We start from the raw sequence: 22,960 nt of genomic DNA on the forward strand, positions 1-22,960 counted from the left end.
CCGCTGAGCCTGCGCGTCCGGAGCCTGTGCTCCGCAACGGGAGAGGCCACAGCAGTGAGAGGCCCGGGTACCACAAAAAAAAAAAAAAAGGTTCACTTTGATAACATCCCCTTTTCAAACTGTCCTGGAAAAGGTGACACTGTTTTATCTGAAAAACTTGAGCCCCACATTTGGCCGTATTTCTCTTGAGCCGACAGTGCCCCATGGGCCTTCCTCAAAGGCCAGCTGCTGGGGAACACAGCGGGGAAGAGGTGAAATGTACACCTGTGGCACCTGAAACAACATTGAGCCCAGTCAACCCTGTGAGTCATCACAGACTGATAAGGGCAGCCAGATTCCATGGCTATTTTAAGAGTCAACATGTTTTACAGCTAAAACAATTTCATGGGCCCCAAAGTGTCAATTGTCTGAGGGATGGCAGAGAAACCATGGCTGAAGAGTCCACCCCTGCAGCAAGTCCAGAAACCTGCCTCTGACCCTGCCTGTGGAGGGCTCAGGGCCTCCAGGGTCCTAATTTCTGAGAGCCTCAATCACTGGTATGTGCAGCTTCTCATATGGGAGGAAAAACATAGTAACTACTATGCAGAAATACAGTGTTGACAACATTGTTAGTAATCATGTTAGCTGATATTAGTCAAACGTTTTCGACATGCCGAGCCCCATGTATTATGAAGTCCTCACAGCAACCTTATGACCCAGGCCTCGTGGTGTTACAGGAGAGAAATAGGGTTAACAGACCAAGGAGTGGAAAGGGAAGGCAGTAAAAAGGGTCAGAGGGACTGCACACTGGACTGAAAGGTAAAAGTTGAAGACAATTATATTGTTCTGCTCATTTTCTCAATGTGGAACCATAGGGCATTATAGGTAGCTAGCAGGCGTACCGTCATATTCTTTTATTTTTTCCTTCTTTTCTTCCTAACCAGTGAGATTTTCACCTTGGACACACACATACACACACACACACACACACACAAAATCAGTCCTCACTACACACATGAAAATTATTGAACCACCTTATCTGTCTCACCTTATTTCATTTTTTTTTGGCTATGCATGGGCTTTCTCTAATTGTGGCAAGCAGGGGCTACTCTTCGTTGCGGTGCACGGGCTTCTCATTGTGGTGGCTTCTCTTGTTGCGGAGCACAGGCTCTAGGCGCGTGGGCTTCAGTAGTTGCGGCACGCAGGCTCCGTAGCTGTGGCTCGCAGGCTCTAGAGAGCAGGCTCAGTAGTTGTGGCGCATGGGCCTAGTTACTCTGGGGCATGTGGGATCTTCCCGGACCATGGGCTCAAACCCATGTCCCCCGCATTGGCAGGCGGATTCTTAGCCACTGCGCCACCAGGGAAGTCCCTGTCTCACCTTATTAATGGGAGCGTTTGTCCCAGTGGCAGTCTCCCTAGTTTCAGCAGACCATGAGTCAAATCCACATATTTAAGGCACAATGAGAAAGGAACAAAGCCATGACTTGAAATATCTTATTTCATCCAGGCAGGCAGGATTTCTTCTGCAAAGGTCTCATGCATTGGTGTCATACAGAAGTCAAACATTTTCCTTCTTCCAATTTATCCTTTCGTTTTTCTCCTCTCTCACTCAGTCTTTGAATATATTTCTGTCTTCGTGTTTATGCAAAGACATGCATGCACATGCCTAGAATGTGGTATCTCAGAGGTCCCTGGTATAGGGAAAAAACACAGTGGAGTCAGAAAGACTTGCTACAGGTCTTTATAAGCTATATGACCTGGGCCTCTCTGAGACTCAGTTTCCTCCTTTGGAAAAGAGGTAAAAAGCACCTTTCTAAAGTGGTTGTAATGCACCTAACATATTATAGATACTCAGTAAATGGTAGACATCATTATTACATCAACTGCATAATATCAAAGCAGGATACGATATAATTTGCTCAGAAAGGCAGGTATGAGATTTGCCTCTGACAATCAGCAATAAAAACACATTTCATTTGGCCTAAGATGTTGTATAAACCCCACTGAAAAACTAGTCTGTCCACGGAGGGTAATTATATCTGTCCATTGGGGGTTGAAGCAATGTGGCCATGTCCATCTAAAGCTGACAGGTGGTCATCTCCATCAGTGTCCCTTGTCATGGAGCTCAGTTAATGCTGAATTCAATTATTCACGCTGATGGAAAGAGCAGCATCACAGATAATCCAAAAGAGCAACTACTGCCTAAATCATTCATTTGCTTTCTTTTTCATAATAGCTACATTATTACTTGGATCTTGGCTAATGTCAGCATTCTATAAGAATATGTATCAGGTGATGGTGAAAAGAAACTCATAACCTCTCGCACCCAGATAGAAAGGTCTCCTTAACTTAAATAGCACTGCATGAAGTTTGCAAGGTAACTGGTGGTGGTCTACCACCTTGTATTGTATAGCACAATAATTATATCACAGCAATTCCACTCAAATTTTAAAATACTTCCTATGTACACATCAAGGACCACCAGTTAAGTCTAGTCTAGTCTGAACTAGCTCATTAGGTTAGTGTGAACACAGTGTTAAGGAAATCAGAGGGTGCGTTTTTTTTTTCAGAGACTAATTACCATCTTTCTTTTGGTGGTCCTACAAAAGTCTGTGACAGGGCGCCTGCATGACTCTGAACACTAAGGTGAAAAGCCATCAGTACTGCTGGGTGAATGCCACAAAGCATGTGTCCTACTGATCAATGCGCCCTAAGAACCATCTTGTCTAACTGTCTTATACTATCACAATGTCACCAATGATACAATCATGATACAATGCTGTACAAGGGACACTGTGAAACCCTCAATGCAATCTTAATTTGTGTTCATTCAACCAAAATCATCAAATGCCTACTAGGTGCAAAGGACTGGCCTCCTCATTGCTTTATCTACAACAGTGGTTCTCAAAGGATTGTATGCATCCCTGGGGGTCCTTTCACAGGTACACAAAGTCCTCCCCTTCCCAAATACATATCTGTGCAAAGCTGGACTTGAACCATAGATTGAAATGCAGAAGCAGATAACAGAGTCCAGTTGTTTTCTATGAACTCAGACATTAAAGAGATTTGCAGGGACTTCCCTGGCGGCGCAGTGGTTAAGAATCCACCTGCCAGTGCAGGGGACACGGGTTCGAGCCCTGGTCTGGGAAGATCCCACATGCCGCAGAGCAACTAAGCCCATATGCCACAACCACTGAGCCCACAGGTCACAACTACTGAAGCCCACGTGCCTAGAGCCTGTGCTCCGCAACAAGAGAAGCCACCATGATGAGAAGCTCTCGCACCACAACGAAGAGCAGTCCCCGCTCACCGCAACTAGAGAAAGCCCGCACGCAGCAACAAAGACCCGACGCAGCCAAAAAAACAAATTAATTAATTTTAAAAATAAATAAAGAGATTTGCAAAAAGTAAAACAATGCCATTCTTCTTACTCATTTTTTGGTTTGTTTTGGCAAACAGCTATTTCTCATTAAAATGTTATTTATGTTAATATGTGGTGCATTTATTTTTTTAATGAATTCATAAATATTTTAAAACTTCCCTAGTTTTAATTTCTAATATGATAACAATTGATAGCTATAACCCACATAAAACAAAAGATCTTTAGAATTTTCAATAATGTTTAAGAGTATGAAGGAGTTCAAAGGCCAAAAAAATTTGAGGCCACTATTCTACATCTATCTTACTTAAATCTTACAGCATCCCAATTCCCTTTCCCAACGTTGTCTTTACAGAACTCATCACCACCTAAAATTATTTCATATGTTTATTTGTTATTTATCTGTTTTCTCCATATGCCAGTCATTCACTTATTTGCTCTCAGATCCATTCCCTACATAGGTTTCCCAGGCCCCTTTACCCCAGCAGGAGACTGGAGGAGGGAAGCAGACACTCAGGTACTTCTCCCATGGTCCTCCTTGGCCTCCAGCGGTGGTGCATCTTCTCCTTGGTTCCAATTCTGCTGAACAGGCCGTGCTCCCAGCTCCTGTGGCACAGCCCCAGCTCCCAGGTGCTAGTCATCTCCTCCCCTCACTTGGTCTGTCCAATCCTAGGGAGTAGGAACTTGCAGCTCTTGCGATTACACTGGTACCTCACCATCCCACTTTGACATTTCAGCTCTCCCCACACTTTGGGGACAGGAACTTACCTCAGTTTCTTCATTTGAAAATAGGGAAAATGATAATGTCGACTGGGGCTGCTTTGGGGATTAGAAATAAAATACACACAGGGAATTCCCTCAGAGTCCAGTGGTTAGGAATCGGCGCTTTCACTTCCAGGGCCCAGGTTCAGTCCCTGGTCGGGGAACTAAGCTCCCGCAAGCTGCACAGCGCGGCCAAAAAAAAAAAAAAAAAAAAACAAAGAAAAACACATAAAGGACCTCGCATGCTGTTGGGCCCAGAATAGGTAATAAACGTTAGCTAATGTTATTATTATTACTGTACTTTAAACTTTGGAATTACTGCCTGACATAAAATATGGAATCTATTGATTTCAGCGAGGTACTCAAGTCTTGATTATTAACTGGCATTCTAATGGATGTGAAAGATTATTCTTTTTCCAAGATAACTACTGTAATTATGACATGATCAATAGCTTTTCTCAATGTTTATTCCAGTTGGAAAAGAAATTTACAGCGAATATGGCAGGAGAAATTCTCCTATGTCATTAAGCATTACAAACTGCAATAAATCAGTGGTCTTCCCTTTTTATATCACCATGAAAAGTAATAAAGCCCAAATGTATTCAGCACTTAATTCTCTACCAGGAACTCACTAAGAGCCTTGTGTGCATTACGACACTTAATTCTCACAACCTTACAAAGTGGGTATAATTATTAATACCCCTACTTTCCACATGAGGAGACAGGCTCAGAGAGGGTCAAGGGCTTCCCAAGGTCCCAAAGCCATGAGAGGAACAGATTTGAACCCAGGCTGATGATGAAACCTTACCTGTATACTATTTTTAGAAAACAAAATAAAGCCATCATAACACAATCCATGTGTTATAACAGTTACTGCTCACAGGGACTCTGGTACATATCATTAACATATTTGCTCACATTTCTCTTCAAAGACACAGAAAGACAGATGCCCTCAGCTGTAGGCTTGCCCCCACCCCGCCACTTTGGGATGGTGAAATATGAATGGTTTATCTGAAGGCTGAAACTCGTAAATCCCCAATGTTCAACAACTTTCTTCCCTCTGCTCCTGGAGGCCATGGTAGGATTCCCTGGCTGGGCCAGGCAACCCATAAATGTTGAAGGAAGTCACCCACAAGTAATTCTTGGTGGTCCTAAGATGCTGAGGTTCCATTGTACTGCCACACCAGGCATTAGGGCTCTCTCACTTCAGTTGGCCCAGAAACCAGGTAGGAGCCAGCTGTTGCTGGCAGAATCCCGGGAGTGACGGCAGAATGAACGCTTGACTATCAGCTGGAGATTCTCCCTTAATTCATCACTGCTCTCCAGCCCTAGGATCCTGGGCCAGACAATATAGAAACACTGAAAACCTATTGCTTAATGTGAAAAGTGCTTCCTTTCCCTGAGAGAGAACTAACAACTCCAGTTCGTCTCTCCACGAAGACAAACATTTTAACTTCCAAAGGCCTGTTCTAAAGATCAATTAGACATATCACTAAGGAGGTATTCACACACTAAAAGGATTCTTTGCCAAGCTTTCTTTAAAATTCTCTCTGAGAAATGAAAATATCAGCCAAAGGACAGAAATTCAACTGCCTCACAATTTTCAGGAAACTTCTGTTCTGTAATATGAACTATACAGCATGAGTCAATCAATTTACACTTACATAGTAGTAATTAGTTCACCATGTGTCTACTTGATGCAGAGCGTTATGCTGGGTGCTGCACCCTGTAGCAGAAACAAGAAGGTGGGATTGGCTTTGTGCAGGCCTCATATGCTATTCATGTGAACATCTTCTCAAGTTCCATCCAGGACCCACCTGGTTCCAGCCGTCAAGGCCAAGCTAAACATCCCATGAATGTTTACTATTTCTTCTAAAGGTTCCATAAGATATAGCAGAAGATGAAGGGCATGTGAATCGACTCCACAGCCAGATAATTGAAAGAAGTATGGATTTTCATCCTACCTTCTTTCCTTTCTTACCTTAATTCACCTGACAAGTCTAATTCATCACACTGATACCATGTGATATTGAGGGGATAACATCAAAAGCATACCTAGCCTATGTGTCAACACTGTGCTAAGTATTTTAAATGTAGCACGTTATTTAATTATCTCAACAGTCCTATGAAGTAGATCCTTTTATATGCATTGTACAGATGAGCAAACAGGCCCAGAGAGTGAAAATTTTCTACTAAAAGTTGATAACCGGGATTCAAACTCAGGTCTAACAGAGACTAATGCTTTTGTTCTTTTTTACCAACACCCCACCTTCCCAAACCGGCTCATCTTCCCACAGCATCCATATCACCAGAAGACTTAAGAGAAAGACACGATTACATGAAGGAAAACACGGACAGAATTATCATTTAGAATATGAATTTAGCATGAGTTTTTTTAAGATGAAACACCAAAATGTTCTTATATGCAGAGGCCTTAACAGATACTACATGTCCTGAAACCTACAAAGGTCTTTTAAAAGAAAAGCTTGAGACTCACTCTCCACACATGGAGATCTAGGGCAGGACAAAAACTCAACCTCTCTTCAAAATGACACTGTTTAAGGGTACCTTCTCTATCTAGACGGGAGGCAGAGACTGGTGAGGAGGGCAGAGAGAGAAGGCCTCTGGTGTTAGGGCCGTGCTGATATGCCCTACTCAGATAAACAAAAACCTGTGCTCTTTAAATGTCAGCTGGCACATCAGTGATAATCCAGCGTGCTCTTGGGCATCTCATCCTCACTTCAAGTGGCTTATGCAACTGTTCCTTCCAACTCCATGTCTGTTCTGGGAAAGAGTTCTGGTTAACTCATTTTTCTCCATCCCACTGCGTTGCCGGATGCATTTCCACATCCCCTAAGGCTTAGGCGCTGAGCTGGCTTGCCTATCCATGCAGCACTGACCTCCGCAAGGCAGCCTTCATTGACTAAGGTAGGGCACCATGTGCCCACAAGCACCAACCGAGAGAAAGCAGCCTATACCCCTCAACCCCCATGACAGCCTTTATTTTTCATCTCTGTTTTCCACTGAGTATCATATAGCCCAGTTCCCTTCCCAGCTGATGCTGAGATGTAACGACTTGTCATTTGAGATATGGCTCATTAAAATTACACAGCACGAGTAATGGAGACCTCAGTGCAGGTGGGGACAGCAGGTTACTAGCCTTAACTTACAGGGCAGTCTCTAGGCCCTCTGGGCTCCCCTCTCCACTCCTTTTCTCTGCTGTTTCTTAGCACACTGGTGGCCCTCACCATTTTCCAGAGGTATCTCTTGGGATTTGTTGAGTGGGGTGGTTATTTACCACTGTTCTTATTAACTCAGCCACCAAGTCACTGTAGTATTGGGTTAACAAGGTGGAAGTAGGGAACTGTGTCCCTCCACAAGACCATCAATTCACCGGCAGCCAGTGGGGGTGAGGAAGAGTGGAGTCAGCTGTTTCTGCGTGGTTTCCATGAACAGACAACTGAATACACTAGGGTAGCATCAGAATCTAGAGAAGGCAAGCTCTTACCGCGAGTAGAACTTTAAGAGTTCCCATCAGTAAGGATCCAGTACAATTTGCATTAGATGTACTGCCCTGTCTGTTTTCACATCCTTCCCTGTGAATGCTGGGTTTATTGTAGGACATTTCCTAAAGAGGATTTAACATGTGATGCAACAGGTAGGGGTAAGTCAAGGGTAATGCTGATTCTGGGCTAAGAACATCACGAGATGTTGGAGTAGCTGAGAGCACAGCCTGTAGAGTTGGGCTACTTTGGGTCTGAACCCTAGCTCTGCCTGTGTGACCCTGGGCACGTTACTTCATCATTTTCATCTGCGAAATGGACCTCATAATACCCGCCTTACGGGGTTATTTTACAGATTAAACGATATGATGCAGGTAAAGCGTGGAGGGTAGTATGTATTCAGAAAATTGTAGCTTTATTATGATGCCTTCCCAACGAGTAAATTCTTAGGGAGCCAGTTTATCAGATCCCAAAGGCAAAACATGTTTCCAGAGTCTTAGAAAAACTTGCCAGTTCAAAAGGCAATCTTGGAGGCTTCATTCCTGGGCACTGAGAACTATTTCCCCATCCTCTTGAGAGGTCAAATCCAGGGCAGCTCACCCAGCACTGATTTTAATGAATGGCTTGTGTCAGATGTGACTAGTAAGCTATCTCCCCTCTTCCCCAGCTAACCTGCACCCAGTCTCTGCTGAGGTTTGCCGGACTGGCACTGGACGTGGGCACATTCAGTACTCAGTCTTCTGAAAACCAAGTAAAACGATCCTTCCTAGTAGCTTTCTGTCTAAAAGGGTTAAGTGTTCATCCCTGACACCAGGAGTTGGTCTAGCTCCTAGAGAAACACTGAAATTTCCCAAAGTCTTGGAAGGTATTTATGACCCCCATCAGAGAGCAATTCAGCAACGATTTTTTAAAAATCATGTTGATTCTCTTACAATGTGTCTTGCTTTTTTCTGGGGATACTGTTCAGAAATCATCTAGTGGGATCCAAGAGTTTTGGTTGACAGTTAAGTAGAAACGTATGCAGAGAGAGAGGCAGCTGACACACATTTGTTTTTTAGCACCTCTTATAGGGGCTTATGGCTCTGGGCTGGGTGTTTTTACTCACACTGCCTCATTTAATCTTTACAACAGTCCTGTGAGATCAGAATCTCTACACAGAGAAACGCAAGCTCAGAGGTTAGGTGTTTACCAATGTCACACAGCATCTTGTAATAGCAGAGCTAGTCTCTGTCTACAAGCCCAGGGCTAGTCCTACCACACTGTAAATATATTTTGTTGACATACATGCTGTCTTACCAGTGTTACATAGGTTTATATAAAAATAAAAAACCAGGAGGGAGACAATAGAAAAAAAAAAGTTAAAATTTAAAGGCTAATTATAAACTCGGTTCCCCAACATCCCATGTCTGAAAAGCTCATCCCTATGGACATTTTTATAGCCTTATGTTTCCTGCCACAATATTTTGAGAGGATGAAACTCAGCTGTAGTCTCATGGACACACTCCTCAGGCATTTCAGGGGTGATTATTTAAAACAGGGGCAGGGCTTCCCTGGTGGCCCAGTGGTTAAGAATCCGCCTGCCAATGCAGGGGACAAGGGTTCAAGCCCTGGTCCGGGAAGATCCTACATGCTGCAGAGCAACTAAGCCCGTGCGCCACAACTACTGAGCCTGCACTCTAGAGCCCGCGAGCCACAACTACTGAAGCCCACATGCCGCAACTACTGAAGCCCATGCCCCTAGAGCCCGTGCTCCACAACAAGAGAAGCCACCGCAATGAGAAGCGTGCGTACCGCAACGAAGAGTAGCCCCCGCTCACCGCAACTAGAGAAAGCCCGCGTACAGCAACGAAGACCCAACACAGCCAAAAATAAATAAATAAATAAATTTATTTTTTAAAAGAATCTTATTTAAAAAAAATAATAAAATAGGGACAAACAGAAACAAAGAAAAGAATCAGTTCTTTAAAATTTATACCGAAAATCAGCTTTTCTGAATTTTTTCCCACCCTAGACAACCTCCTAAAACCATGATTGAGAAGCCTTTCACCACGTGAAGGAAGTTTGCAGAATAACGATTCATGCTATAAATGGTAGTGGGTGACAAGGGCATAGATTTTTGGCCACTCGAGCTCAAACCCTGACTTCTAAATGACTGATTAGCTGTACAACCTTGGGAAACGCTTTGCTTGTTTAAATGTCAGCTTCCTAACTGGTAAAATGGCATATTTAATTCATTCAGTTATTATAAGAATTAAGAAAGATTAACAGTAGCATGTATAGCGCCTGGCACTTAGCAAACTCAATACACGTGAGTTCCCTCCTGGCTTCTCCCACTTCCTTTGCTTCCTCTGCTTGCTCTCCCCTTCCCTGACACCCATTTATTCTAAAACCACAGAGGTAGGTGAGATCATGTCATTATTTTTTAAATTCCTCCTGCTCAAAGACTTTTTAAAAACATGAGTTGGAGGAGCGCTAAGTTTTCCACTCCTTTTTTTCTGAGTGTCAGATCTGAGATTTAAGTCCTATTATATAACAGAAAAACAGAGAACCTGGGGGCTAGAACATAAAAATTATTGTAATTAGACAGGCAATGGAATTTGAAAAAGTGGGTGGCTGTGCTTTCTATTTTTCAAACGTTACCTCTAAAAGTGGCTAAAGAGATACAATCAAAGAGGAGGTGGCCCTTGCTTCTGAAGTTACTGCTGTCTTGGGAGCTTTTGCAGGAACATCTGTTGGCTTTTTAACAAAGGAAGCTGGGAAGGATCAAGGGAGACTGGAGGAGACTCTGGTTCACGAGGGAGCCACATCTGTTTGGTATTCTCCCAACTGAGAAGGCTCGACTTCTGAAATAGCCCGGGTATCCGAGTTAAACCAGAATCCAGAAACAGATGAAAGTTTTTCTTTCCTCCATGTTTCAATGGTAGAGATCAACAGCTGTTTATATCCTTTAATACCTAACTAAGGGTGAAGCCTTCACATCTGTCTGTATTTTCCGGTTCTAGTTCCTCGGGTCACAGTGGGGAGGAGGGGAAGTTTCAAACCCTCCCAATTCCCAGGCAAGAAGACAGAAATATGCCCAGGATTCAAAGCCGTAATGTGAAGCAGAACTCCCAAATTTCTCATCCACCCAGGGTCTGCTGTTGGCTGGGAATTCCTCTTTTACTTTATCCTGACAGACATCTTGATCATTTCCATGATAATGACTCATGGCAGCACCAAGATCAAAAAGAAAGAAAGTAGGCTGGAATCAGGGGGAGGAAGAAGAGGAGGAAATGAATTCTCATAGAGAAAGTGTCTCCTAAAAGGCAAGTTCTTGTAAAGACAGCAAGAGTATTGTCTGAGGACAAATAGCAGAGGTGAGCAGGATACTAATGAAGGCCCTCAGGGTGATGGTGGATGGTGGTGGTTTTTACTGACCCCTAACATTTTAACCTTGGAAAAGTTAAACAGACAAAATTAAACCCTGTGGAAGGCAAGGTACGGGAAATACCCAGGAATGGTGATAAAGAGATTCAGAGACATTTGTTTAACTTCACTTTGATCACCAGTACCATACACATGCTGGAACTTTATAAAGATTATTTTTCCATCCATCCATCCATCCGTCCATCCATCCAACAACTTATAAGGCACCAGGACTGGACTTAGTGCTGGGATATTCAAATGCATAAGCCATATTTTTAACTTGAAGGGACTTATATTCTAAAAGATGACAGTCTTCACAGAGGAGATGGTATAAAGTTCATTTTTTAAAAAAAATTTTTGGTCACACCACATAGCATGTGGGATCTTAGTTCCCTAACCAGGGATCGAACTCGCGCCTCCTGCATTGGAAGCATGGAGGAGTCTTAAGCACTGGACCACCAGGGAAGTCTGAGGTGGTATAAAGGATGTATAAGAATTCACTAGGGGCTTCCCTGGTGGCGCAGTGGTTGAGAGTCCGCCTGCCGATGCAGGGGACACTGGTTCGTGCCCCGGTCTGGGAGGATCTCACATGCCGCGGAGCGGCTGGGCCCGTGAGCCATGGCCGCTGGGCCTGCGCGTCCGGAGCCTGTGCTCCGCGATGGGAGAGGCCACAACGGTGGGAGGCCCGCGTACCGCAAAAAAAAAAAAAAAAAAAGAATTCACTAGAAGGGGATTCCAAAGGAGAGAATGACATGGATAAAACCAGAGAGGTAAGAAACAAACTGTTCCTGGGGAGGATGAAAAGCATTCTGGGTGGTTACAATAAACAAGAGGGGTGGGAGGAGCTTACCAAAAGTACAGATTCTTAGGCCTCACCTAAGAGATTCTGATTTAGTTGTTGAGGGGGAGGACCAAGGAATCTGCATTTTGAGAAGAAGGTCCAAGTAATTCTGATACAAAGAAAAGTTTGACAACTCTATATAGATGAACATTTCCCAAAAGACGCTAATAGTGTTCCATTAAAAAAAAAAAAAAAGAAGAAGGTACCAGGTTCAAATTAAGATACACTACTTACTAACATATTCTTTTCTTGGAGATGTATAATGCACATTAGTATATTTAAAGTCCTGCAGTAAAGAAATCAATTTCACTCTGCATTTCCCAAACTTATTTTTCCATGGGAGAAAAAAAAAAATCACAGTGCACCTATTAAGAGCTCCCAAAACACTTTTGTACTGTGCGGCACAGATTGCGAAGAGCTGAAATAGAGGATTCTGATCAGGTGAGTGTTCCCCAAGCACACTGAATGGCTAAGGAAACCATCAAGAAAAAGAAAGCAAAGTCAATCGCTCTGGGGGATCTGGTGGCATCCAGTGATTTCCTCCAAGCAAAGTCTAAAATCACCTATGATGTTCTATTTTCCAGGGAGATGGCCAGAAGCTTCCTCACTCTTAAGTAACACACCAGGCTCTGTGATGTTATTTCTGGTCAGCAACTCTATGTGGTAACCACAACTGCCAGACAGAACAGAAGTGCCCAGAGTTCAAAGCGTCAAAGAAACAGAAGGGGAAGGGCAGCAAGGAGGGATCCTTGGCCACATTTATTTACCTCTACTGCTGTCGTATGTTCTGCAGAGTCATTGGCAGTTGCTTGTAATGCTTTTGGAAAAGACAAATTCCTCCCAGCTCCAGAAGAAGCCTCTGACAGTCAATGAAAGTGCAAAAAGACACGAACCTAGGAAACTGCTACTCCTCCAAGGCGCCAATTATACAGCCAGGGGAGTTTCTGAAACCTTCCTTCTTCCTCCTATGCTGGTGAGCCAACCAAGGAGGGTTGTGCCGCCATCCACCCCACTTCCTGCCCTAACAAGGGACAGCAGAGAGAAAGTATGTGAGGAAACTGGACAAGTCAACACGAGGCTTCTGAGCAGATCTGAATGTTTCAAGATGGACATACTGCCCTAATCAATTTATATACATTTTTTTTTCTGGTATAAACATAATTACTTCCATACAGCCCACTTCAACTTTCCATATGCCACATGGGGACACACATGCCCCATCTAAAGGTGATTTCTGCAATGTGTTTCAAACGCTTTTTTTTTTTTTTAATACCCCAACTATCTCAGAGCTTTTCAATAATATTTTCCAGCAGCATAAGTATTTTTTCAACCATTCCACAAATAGTTCCTGAATGCCTAAAAGGTTCCAGGGCATCATGCTAGGTATCACAGGTACAACAGTGCAAAGAAGAGAATGCTCTCACCCTTATTGAACCTAAGGCCCTAAAAACTGAATTCTGAATTCAACCTGCCAGGCTTGCAGATTCAATGATCAGCAGCATAAAGAAATATAAGAGATAGGAAAGGTCTGGTCTCTCCCCTTGAAGAATTTTATGGCTCAGAGCACAAAGCAAACAAAAGCATTTGCATTTCAGGTGTCCGGGTTGGTCTAGCAGCTACACAAGGGTCCAGAGTTAATAGTACAGACTGAAATTAATACCTATGATCAGGAGAGGGGAGAAAAGAATGCCAGGATCTTATTTCTCCAAAATGCCAACTGCCTGTTTGCTTGATTCCCAAGCAAATCCACGGATTCTCACACTGGGATTTCTTACCCTGAGAGACGAGTACCAATAATTGCACCAGAGTTAATGTAACTAACTAGTTAATTAGCTCCAAATTAAAAGTTTTACCAGGAGCTCTGGGTGGGTTTGGAGTCTAATCCCAAGGAAGCCAATAAGATCAAATCCGACTTTTCATCAAGCCAGTGTTTCCCACTATTTAGGTCTACAAAATAATTCTAAGTGGTCTACGAATGATTTTTTTTTTCAATAAGGTCCTTAGATCCGGAAAAGGAAATTGCTGTTATGTGACTGATGGAATTTAGGGAAACACTGATATAGGCGCTATCCGGCATTCAAAGGCAGTCCCGGAAGAAGCCCTTGCAAACCTTCCAAGCTTGGGTGGGAAGTGACAAAATAACCAGGAAGCTGGTCATGGACTTACCCACACACGTTGGAAATATGTCCTCATTGTTGATCTGGACTTCAATCCAATCCATGAGAAGGTTCATGTACTGGGGGGCTGGCAGTGCAGTCGGCTTCTTGTACTTGAGGTCATCCTGCCACCGGTACTCGTATTTGGGGCCCCCTGACATCACAGGGCAGGTCCGCTCAGTGCAGAACTCACAGATGGTACCGTAGATGAGGTTGATCCGATTGAAGAAGTCCACCACGTGCACTGCCACCCAGTCGTTCTGGTCCTCCCCGCTGGGCAGCTGCACAGCTGCCCTCAGGTCCACGCCTGAGTTGAGGGATGCCTGAGCCCGTTTGTGGAGTTCAAACCTCTGCGTGCCAGGTTCAAATTTCCTCTTCGGCCGGAAGGTCTTGTCCTTGTTGAACACCTGCTTCAAGGCTATGGACATGGTCTTCTCCTTCTCTTCCTTCCCCCTGCAGGAAGCAAAAAGGCAACTGGGACTTTTCAATGAGAGATCACAACCCAACAGGGTTTTCCACTGCCAGCCCTCCGGCCCCAGTCTTGCGGTCTGCAGCTTTCAATCTCTTTTTAGACAGCCCCTTCCATCTTCCTCTTGAATGATTTCCAGGGGAACCTCATGTTTCTTCCTAAAGGCAGGAGAGAAAAGGGTCTCATTAGTGTCCCGTTTGCATTTAAGAAATGACAAAGGCTTAGACCTGACTTCCATCTCACTTCTGGCTGTGCCCACTTCCATCCAGGTATAAGGACATGGAAGTTAAGCCAAACCCCTGAGAATCTGGATTGGTGATCAAATCATATGATCAAATAGCCAAAGGAGGAAAAGTATCACACCCTTTTTCTTCACGGCCTTGATCAAATCTCTGGAACTTTTCCCTGTGTGATCATAGTTTCAATGGACTGCTCCAAGGTGTTAAGGATGAGCGTGTTAGTCAATGACACATCCTCATACGCTCCTTTTTAGAGCATCTGCCCCACCCTGCCACTTGCCCCTATTGAGTAAGCATAAGGACACTACCCCCATCCTCCTGGATACAGCTGATTGGAGCAGGGGTGGCTATCACACCCAGTGGGCTTCCCCGGGAATTTCGAATCAGGATCCAGCCTTTGTTAGACATTATCCCTGAGAAGTGATGAAAATTGGGTCTGCTTGATGCCATTTGCAATAGCCAAGACATGGAGACATGGAAACAACCTAAATGTCTATCGACAGATGAATGGCTAAAGAAAATGTGATATATACATATACACATATATACAATGGAATATCACTCAGCCATAAAAAAGAATGAAATAATGCCATTTGCAGCAACATGGATGGACCTGGAGTTTATCGTACCAACGGAAGTCAGTCAGACAGAGAAAGACAAATACCATATGATATCACTTATATGTGGAATCTAAAATATGACACAAATGAACTTATTTACAAAACAGAAACAGACTCACAGACACAGACAGCAGACTTGTGGTTGCCAAGGGGGAGGAGGGATGGGATTGGGAGTTTGGGATTAACAAATGCAAACTATTATATATGTATAACTGAATCACTTTGCTGTACACCAGAAACTAATACAACATTGTAAATCAATGATACTTAAACAAATTTTTTACAAAATTGGGTCTGCTTGAGCCCTATTTGGACCATGTGTAGTACAGTTGAGAAAGCTGGTCTGCAGAGAGGGGAGGGAGGAAACGGGGAGGTGCTGAGGAGAAGAGGGGAAAGAAGTGAAGGAGGAAGAGGAGAGAAAGAAAGATGCCATATGCACAGACAGAGAAACAGAGCCAAGGGCACAAGTGACCACAGGCAGAGGAAGACAAGAGAAAGAGAGACAGTGGGGAGAGAGTAGCTTCTTTTGTTCTTGATAGCCTTATAGGAACTGGTTCCACTTCCTCTTGAAGCCTAGTTGTGTTTCCAACCCTTGGGACACATACATTTTTCTTGAATTCGTCAAATATCTCATCTTACTCCAGCTAACTTGAGTGGGTTGTTTCTTTTTAAGAACCCCTAACTATGACAGCGTTTATCACCCTTACAACATGCCATCCTTTACATCCTAAATAGTGCTTTGAGGCACTGTCTGATAAAACTTTCTGTGATAACGCAAATGTTCTGTATCTTTTTTGTCCAGTATGGTACCCACTAGCCACATGTGGCTACTGAGTACTTAAAGGGTGGCTAGTGTGACTGAGAGACTGAATTTTTCATTTTATTTCATCCTAATTAATTGAATAATTGATTGACTTAATTAATTAATAATCCAAAAAGCCACATGCAGCTAGTGGCTACTATACTGGACAGGGCAGCTTTGAAGTCTTCAGTGCTCTCTTCTCCATCACCTACCTCATTTGACCCTTTTAAAATTCTGGTGTGATTTATAGCAGACTTAGAATAGGTGTAGTAGATTTGTAGTAGGTATCATTATCCCTGGGTCTCCAAGAGATAAAATTACTTGCTGAACAAGGTCCCACAGTGAGTAGGGACACGGCTAGGATCGAAATTCACTTTTTGATTGCTAGCAAACGCTCTTTCCACGTAGCCTTACGTTCTAAAAAGTGATGCTCTTCAACCTGTCCCTCCTGCTGGTTCATGAAGCCCCTTTACCTACAGCTTCCATCCACGTATTCCCCAAAGACCACAAGTATCGACTGGCTGGAAGTGCAGACGATGTCCTGTGGCCTGGAAACAGAGAGGAGATCACTGATCCATTCAGGGGTCAAACTCTAGCCAAATGAGCCAACAGCTGTGGCCAGAGTCAGAAGAGTCCATCATGGCATCAGTTAAAACGGACTTGAAGCAGGATCCACTGATCCACTCCTCTGCTACGCCACACTCAGACACGGCTCAGTGATGCATTCAACCTTAAGTTATTCCGGCAAAACAAAAACCAAAATCAGCTAAGACATTCCGACTGCCTCTCACAGGCTCTGCGCTTCACTCAGAACTGCTGATTGATTATTCAGCTGAATGCCTCTTCTGGACACTCCCTGCAGCCTCCCTGCAGCCTTCGTCGGCTCACTCCCTCCCTCTTAAGCCCACCCTTCTTCCTATTAGGTTTTCACTGCAAGGCCATATTATCAGTGAGGTGTTCTTGTCCCTCCTCACCTGGCCTCCAGTGTACACACCCTCTCAAAGAGATCCGTGCGGAAAAGCGGGTCATGTGACACCCTGCCTTTGGCTGTCTGTGAAATCACATTCAGGGTACTTCAGAAGATCACCAGGAAGGTTATCACCACACAAACTCTGCACACTGTAGCAATCTCTTCTTCAAAAGAATACCATCCCAGGGGCTTCCCTGGTGGCGCAGTGGTTGACAGTCTGCCTGCCGATGCAGGGGACACGGGTTCGTGCCCCGGTCCGGGAAGGTCCCACATGCCGCGGAGAGGCTTGGCCCGTGAGCCATGGCCGCTGAGCCTGCGCGTCTGGAGCCTGTGCTCCGCAACGGGAGAGGCCACAACAGTGAGAGGCCCGCGTACCGCAAAAAAAAAAAAAAAAAGAATACCATCCCAAAGGCTTAGCCTGCCTGAAAAGAGACTTAAGAAAGCCGAGGGCCTTCAAAGAGCATTTCCAAAATAAAAATATAAGCTAGAGGTTGGGAAGATAGGGAAAGGAGGACGAGAACGTTTATTTTCTCTTAAAAGAGACAAGTCCCTCTGTATCGCAAATGTTTAATTGCTGACAGTAAAGCAGCAACAACCCAACAGCCACCCCCTCATGTCTCCAGTAAATAAGACTTGCTGTTCTGTTATTCTGATAATGAGGGTACCGTCAATCAATTCCCACGGTCCTCAGAGCAATCTCATCACCTTACATGACCCTCGTTATCACTAATTCTGCTGTTTCCCCAGGACCTGGCATGTCTGGGTGCACGGACACCAAAGTGGAAACCTTCCTCTGTACCAGTGCCAGGCTCTCATGGACACTACCAAGTCCCTCTGGCACCTCTGTTGAGAGCGTGTGAATAAGACAGATAATCATGGCAAATCCTCCTAATCACAAAACCCACCAGTGGCTGGTACTCACTATATTTAAATTTTAAAAAAACCTTGTTTGAGGTTTGGGAACTTTTCTTCCAGAGATACTTAGAAAACAAACTTCAAGACATCAATCTCTTGAAATGGATGGGTGTTTATTCAAACTTTTAACCAGCTTTAAAGTCACTCTTCCTTTTTGCTCCTGTATAACAGGCTTACCTGAGGGAACAGTCATCTTTGTAAGATTATTTCTCAACAAAGTCCCTTAATGTGCTGCTCTTGGCTACCATTTATTAAACTCTACTATGCACCAGATTTTTACGTATATTATTAACATTTTAATCCTCACTACAACTTTGCATGATGGATGATTTTATGACCGTTTTACATAAAAAGAAATTGAGGCTCAATCATATGAAATAATTTTGCAGAAATCACAAAATTAGTAGATGGTAAGGCTAAGTTTTGAATCCAGACCTCTCCAGTACTGAAATATACATGATTTTTTTCTCACTAAAGTTGCTTTAAAATCTCATGAACACCCTTATGTTTTCAAAGCCCCTTCACAGCTAGACGTCAAAGCTCCTCACAAGCCTATAAAGGAAGCTAGAACAGGTGGTATTATTATCTGCATTTTACAGATGAGGAAACAGAAACTCCCATCTCCTAATGCCGTTCCAAACGTGTTCATCATTCTTACATGCTCAGACACGTCTCTCCCGGTCAAACTTTTCTGTCTAGAACAAAGTTTTCTGGAGAAGGGATAGGTTGGTCAGTGGGCCCCTGTGTTTAAAGACAATGGCACTCCAGGATGGATAAAAACAAATTCATCACACCACTGAATGACTGAACAAAGAGGCATCTGTCTGTGTCTTTAGCTGAGCGTCAGATGCTCTACTTACTGAGGCAGGTACACAAAAGAGTTTTGAAGTAAAAAGGCAACAAGAAATCCATCTATATGGGGATATATGCATACATATAGCTGATTCACTTTGTCATACAGCAGAAACTAACACAACATTGTAAAGCAATTATATTCCAATAAAGATGTTTAAATAAAAAAAGAAATCCATCTAACCTTACTTTCAACCCAGAGCCCCAGCAGGACCCTTGCACATAATTGACACTGTAGGCTTATTACATGGTTAGAGCAATGCTTCTCAAATGTGAACATGGGATCTTGTTAAAATGTAGGTTCTGGTCCAGTAGGTCTGGAGTGGCGCCTAAGAGTCTGCGGGCCTAACAAGTTCCCAAGTGATGCCAAATCTATTGGCCCACGGATGACACTTTAAGTATCAAGGTCTGATCTAACTAAGAGAGCTTGCTAGAAATGCAGACTCTCAGGCCTCTCCCGAAACCTAGTAAATCTGAGCCTAAATTTCAACAAAATCTCAGAAGTGTATGCTTTAAGGAGTACTGGGTTAGTGGGCTGCCCTACTGGCTGGGAAAGGGGATGACTAAATAAACTTCCGTTTGTTGTTTTGTCAACAGTTTGCTTCATAAACCTAGTTATCAGCTGAGTGTGCCTGCGTGTATGTGACAAAAACAATGAGAGACTCAGTGTTTTGAATACAACTGCCTTGACAGATAGTGACAATGACCAGGTCTCTTGATCTGCACTGATTTGGAGAGCACAGCCCCAGAACCCAGGAGCTTCCCAGCGAAGACCTTGTCATAAATGCCAGATGAACTATGGCTGCTGCTACTGCCATGGCAGCCTCAGGCACAAAAGCTGCTTTGGCTAAAGAAGATGTGGGACTAGCAATGACACTGTCCTTATTCTCTGTCTTTGCCCAGTCTCCAGAAAGAAAAGAACAAGTCACCAGCTTTGCCCCGTGGCTAAAAACTATAGCAAATTCTATGTTATGAATAACACCCACTACAATGCTGGTTCTTAAGAAATGTTTGAGGCTAACTGCTCATTCAACCAGTAAGCCTTCACTAAAGGGCCAGGCACCGAGGACACAAAGTTAATTAAAACTTGGGCCCTGCCTTTGAAAAGTCCACAACGTGCTGTCTAGTTTTGAGGTCAGTTCATGGGCTTTTGCTTTTTTAGCTGCAAAATTAAATGCCCCAACATGGATCATGATGGGATTCCTTCACGGTATTACTCAGATTAGGAATGAAAAAGACAGTGAGGAGAAAAATTCTCTTAGATTTCAAGTAAACAGCATAAATTTATTCAAATAAACAGCATAAAATTGACAGGCGCTCCATGTGTTCTCCATATTTTCTGCTAAATAGATCAATTATAGCAATAAAACATGTGCACTATAAAAATATGCAGAAAGCATTCAGCTGGGCTGCAAGGGAATGTTGACAAGGTAACTAAGCAACACTGGCAAGAAAAGTTCTTATTTTTCTTTTCCTACTGATGTCTTCTGACTTATTAGTTGAAAAATCAAAGACTCCTCACCAAGGATAAGGAAGAAATGAAACAGCTCTCCCATCCACTCCTGAGAGATGCGTCCTCTTTAGCTGTGACCACCTCTAGAGATGTTGGAGGTACAGAAGGGCAGGCAGGACAGAAAGGAGAGGGACCAGAGAGATATTAGTCGGGGAAAGGAGGTTTAATGTCTCCTCTGTGGGATGAAGCACTCCTCCTGGCAGGGCAATTCACTACAGGAAGGCCATGAGGAAAATGGGGGCCCCAGAAGGACCCCACATGAGGGAGTCCATGCCACCTTCATTGCTGGGGTCCCAGGAGCTAGGATGGTGCCTGGAACAGAGCCGACTTCACTGAACGTTTGCTGAATGAATGAACAAATGACAGTGAATGAAGAACCTTTTGCATCAAAGTGAAACGACAAAAGTGAAACCAAATTGGACCTCCTACCTTTCATTATTTGGGGACTCCACCTCAAACTGTAAGTTCACTGCCTACGCACTGAGGTCAGATATTACCAACTGCTGGGCTGTCCTGAAAAGTCAAGACCTCTGTCCAACTTCTCTCTCAAATGGGCTGTTCTTTCCCATGTGTTACCTAAAATTCCAGCTCTTCAGAATTAAAGAATAACTCACCTGATTTATTATCTTCCCACTATTTTTTTCTCTTTATGGCTAGAATAGTCCAATTGTGAGTCCTCCTCTCACAATCCAAATATTGAATAAAAGTAGATTAGGTTTTTATTTTAGAGGAGTGTGTGTGTATGTGTGTGTGGGAGAACAAATTCAACATCATCCAACCTTCTCAGGCTCCAATAAAAGGACTGTGCCTAAAAAGTGACTCTATCAACCTTTACGTAGTGTTTTACTCCTTCCTAGTCATTAGGTACTGTCTTTGCTCACAAAACAATCCAAAAATTGGAGAGATTCCTGCCTGAGAAGCCGTCTTGCCTTTTTCTTTTTTTTGGTCCAACTAATCTACTTCCTCAACTTTGAGCTGCCGTACTGTTGCATTTTAGACTCGTTGGGAGAGATAGTGCTGCCTCATTTTAAACTTAAAAGGCATGTATGATTTCAGAGCTTTAAAATGCCCAGGTTATTTCTGAACACAGATGAAATCAGTACGAACAGGTGCAGCCTTACAGAAGTCTGTTGCGTAACCATCACTCCCCATCAATTTCTAGCTCTTCAATATCCATTCAGGTTGCATTCTCATTGTTTCATTTGCATATTTTAGTCACCAGGGTGGACAGTCTAGCATTAAAAATAGTAGTAAATATTCCAAAGATGAAAATATTGCATGCAAGCTGGTATACTGCAGTGGCAGCAACAACAGTGATTGATCAATGCACAGGTGTTTACAGCAGAGACCCACAAGGATTCTTCATTTCACAGACTCAGAAACATCACCATTCAGAAGAGGACACTTGGTGGTAAGAAAGAGTAAAAAGAGTGGAAGGATAGAAAAGGGTGGGATTTAGGGAATTTCCCGGTGGTGCAGTGGTTAAGAATTCGCCTGCCAAAGCAGGGGACATGGGCTCGAGCCCTGGTCCGGGAAGATCCCACATGCTGAGGAGAAACTAAGCCCATGCGCCACAACTACTTAAGCCTGTGTACCTAGAGCCCGTGCGCTGCAACAGGAGAAGCCACCACAATGAGAAGCCCGCGCACTGCAACGAAGAGTAGTCTCCGCTCGCTGCAGCTAGAGAAAGACTGTGCACAGCAATTAAGACCCAACGCAGCCAAAATTAAACAAATACATTTCTAAAAAAGAAAAAAAAAAGACCTATTTGCTTAGTTCACAGTTTTTTTTAAAAAAATAAAAGAAAGAGAAGAAAAGGGTGGGATTTACTTGGTGTGGTTAAATTTACCATATACTCACACTGTGCTGAAGAAAAGACAGACTTTTAAAAATATATTTTCTTAAAGAGAATAAAGGTCTCTTAAATAAAGTCCTTCCTGAGCCCAGTAGAGACTGGCTTAGAATCCCAGTAATGAGGGAGATGGTAAATCTTTGGTTCTACCTTGCATAGGATTGATTCAATTTTACCACCGTTTTAAAAATAAATAGTGAAAGCAAAATTATTGCAAGATAAATGCTCAGTTGACCCATTTAATATTCATGAAAGGCATCCTAATTATTTTAGTAATTTTTAAAAGAAAAAAACTTCTCCAAGTTAGTAACCACTTGCCCTCTATTATTTCCAAATCTTTCGGCTAGCTAGAGAATACTTTTGTGGTTAGAAAAAAAATCTTATGATTTGAGACCATAATACTTAGGCAGGTGGCAGTAGAGAAATGGAGGATGAGGCAGTAACTACAGATAGAGCTAATTTAATTGCTGAAGTAAAAAAATAAGGCAGATAAAAAATGTATTTTTACTTTTTAAAGCAAAGGTGTATACCAGCTGGTATGATGTCACTCAGAACCTCCATCGGATACTGGGATAAAGGTCATTGTCAATTATCATTTCCTTCTTTCTCTTTGAGACAGGATATGCCAATCCTTTCTTGGAAAAGTCTTGCTTTAAAGGAAAAACATTCAAATTCAAGGAAGTTGGTTCCTGTAACTATCAAC

The 22,960-nt window shown here is 43.2% G+C and overlaps 1 protein-coding gene across 4 annotated transcripts in view; it reads right to left on the minus strand.

Annotated features, from left to right (window-relative positions):
• Nucleotides 1–22,960, minus strand: part of MOB3B (MOB kinase activator 3B) — a 234,077-nt gene that overhangs the window by 139,813 nt on the left and 71,304 nt on the right. For all 4 annotated transcript variants that reach the window (XM_032636199.1, XM_032636196.1, XM_032636197.1 and 1 more), the window contains exon 2: nt 14,036–14,652. In XM_032636199.1, the coding sequence (XP_032492090.1) occupies nt 14,036–14,453 (418 nt within the window). In that variant the 5' untranslated portion in view covers nt 14,454–14,652. The remainder of the gene's footprint in view (nt 1–14,035; nt 14,653–22,960) is intronic.

Source organism: Phocoena sinus, chromosome 6 (genome assembly GCF_008692025.1).
Source record: "Phocoena sinus isolate mPhoSin1 chromosome 6, mPhoSin1.pri, whole genome shotgun sequence".
In the NCBI taxonomy this organism is placed as follows: domain Eukaryota; kingdom Metazoa; phylum Chordata; class Mammalia; order Artiodactyla; family Phocoenidae; genus Phocoena; species Phocoena sinus.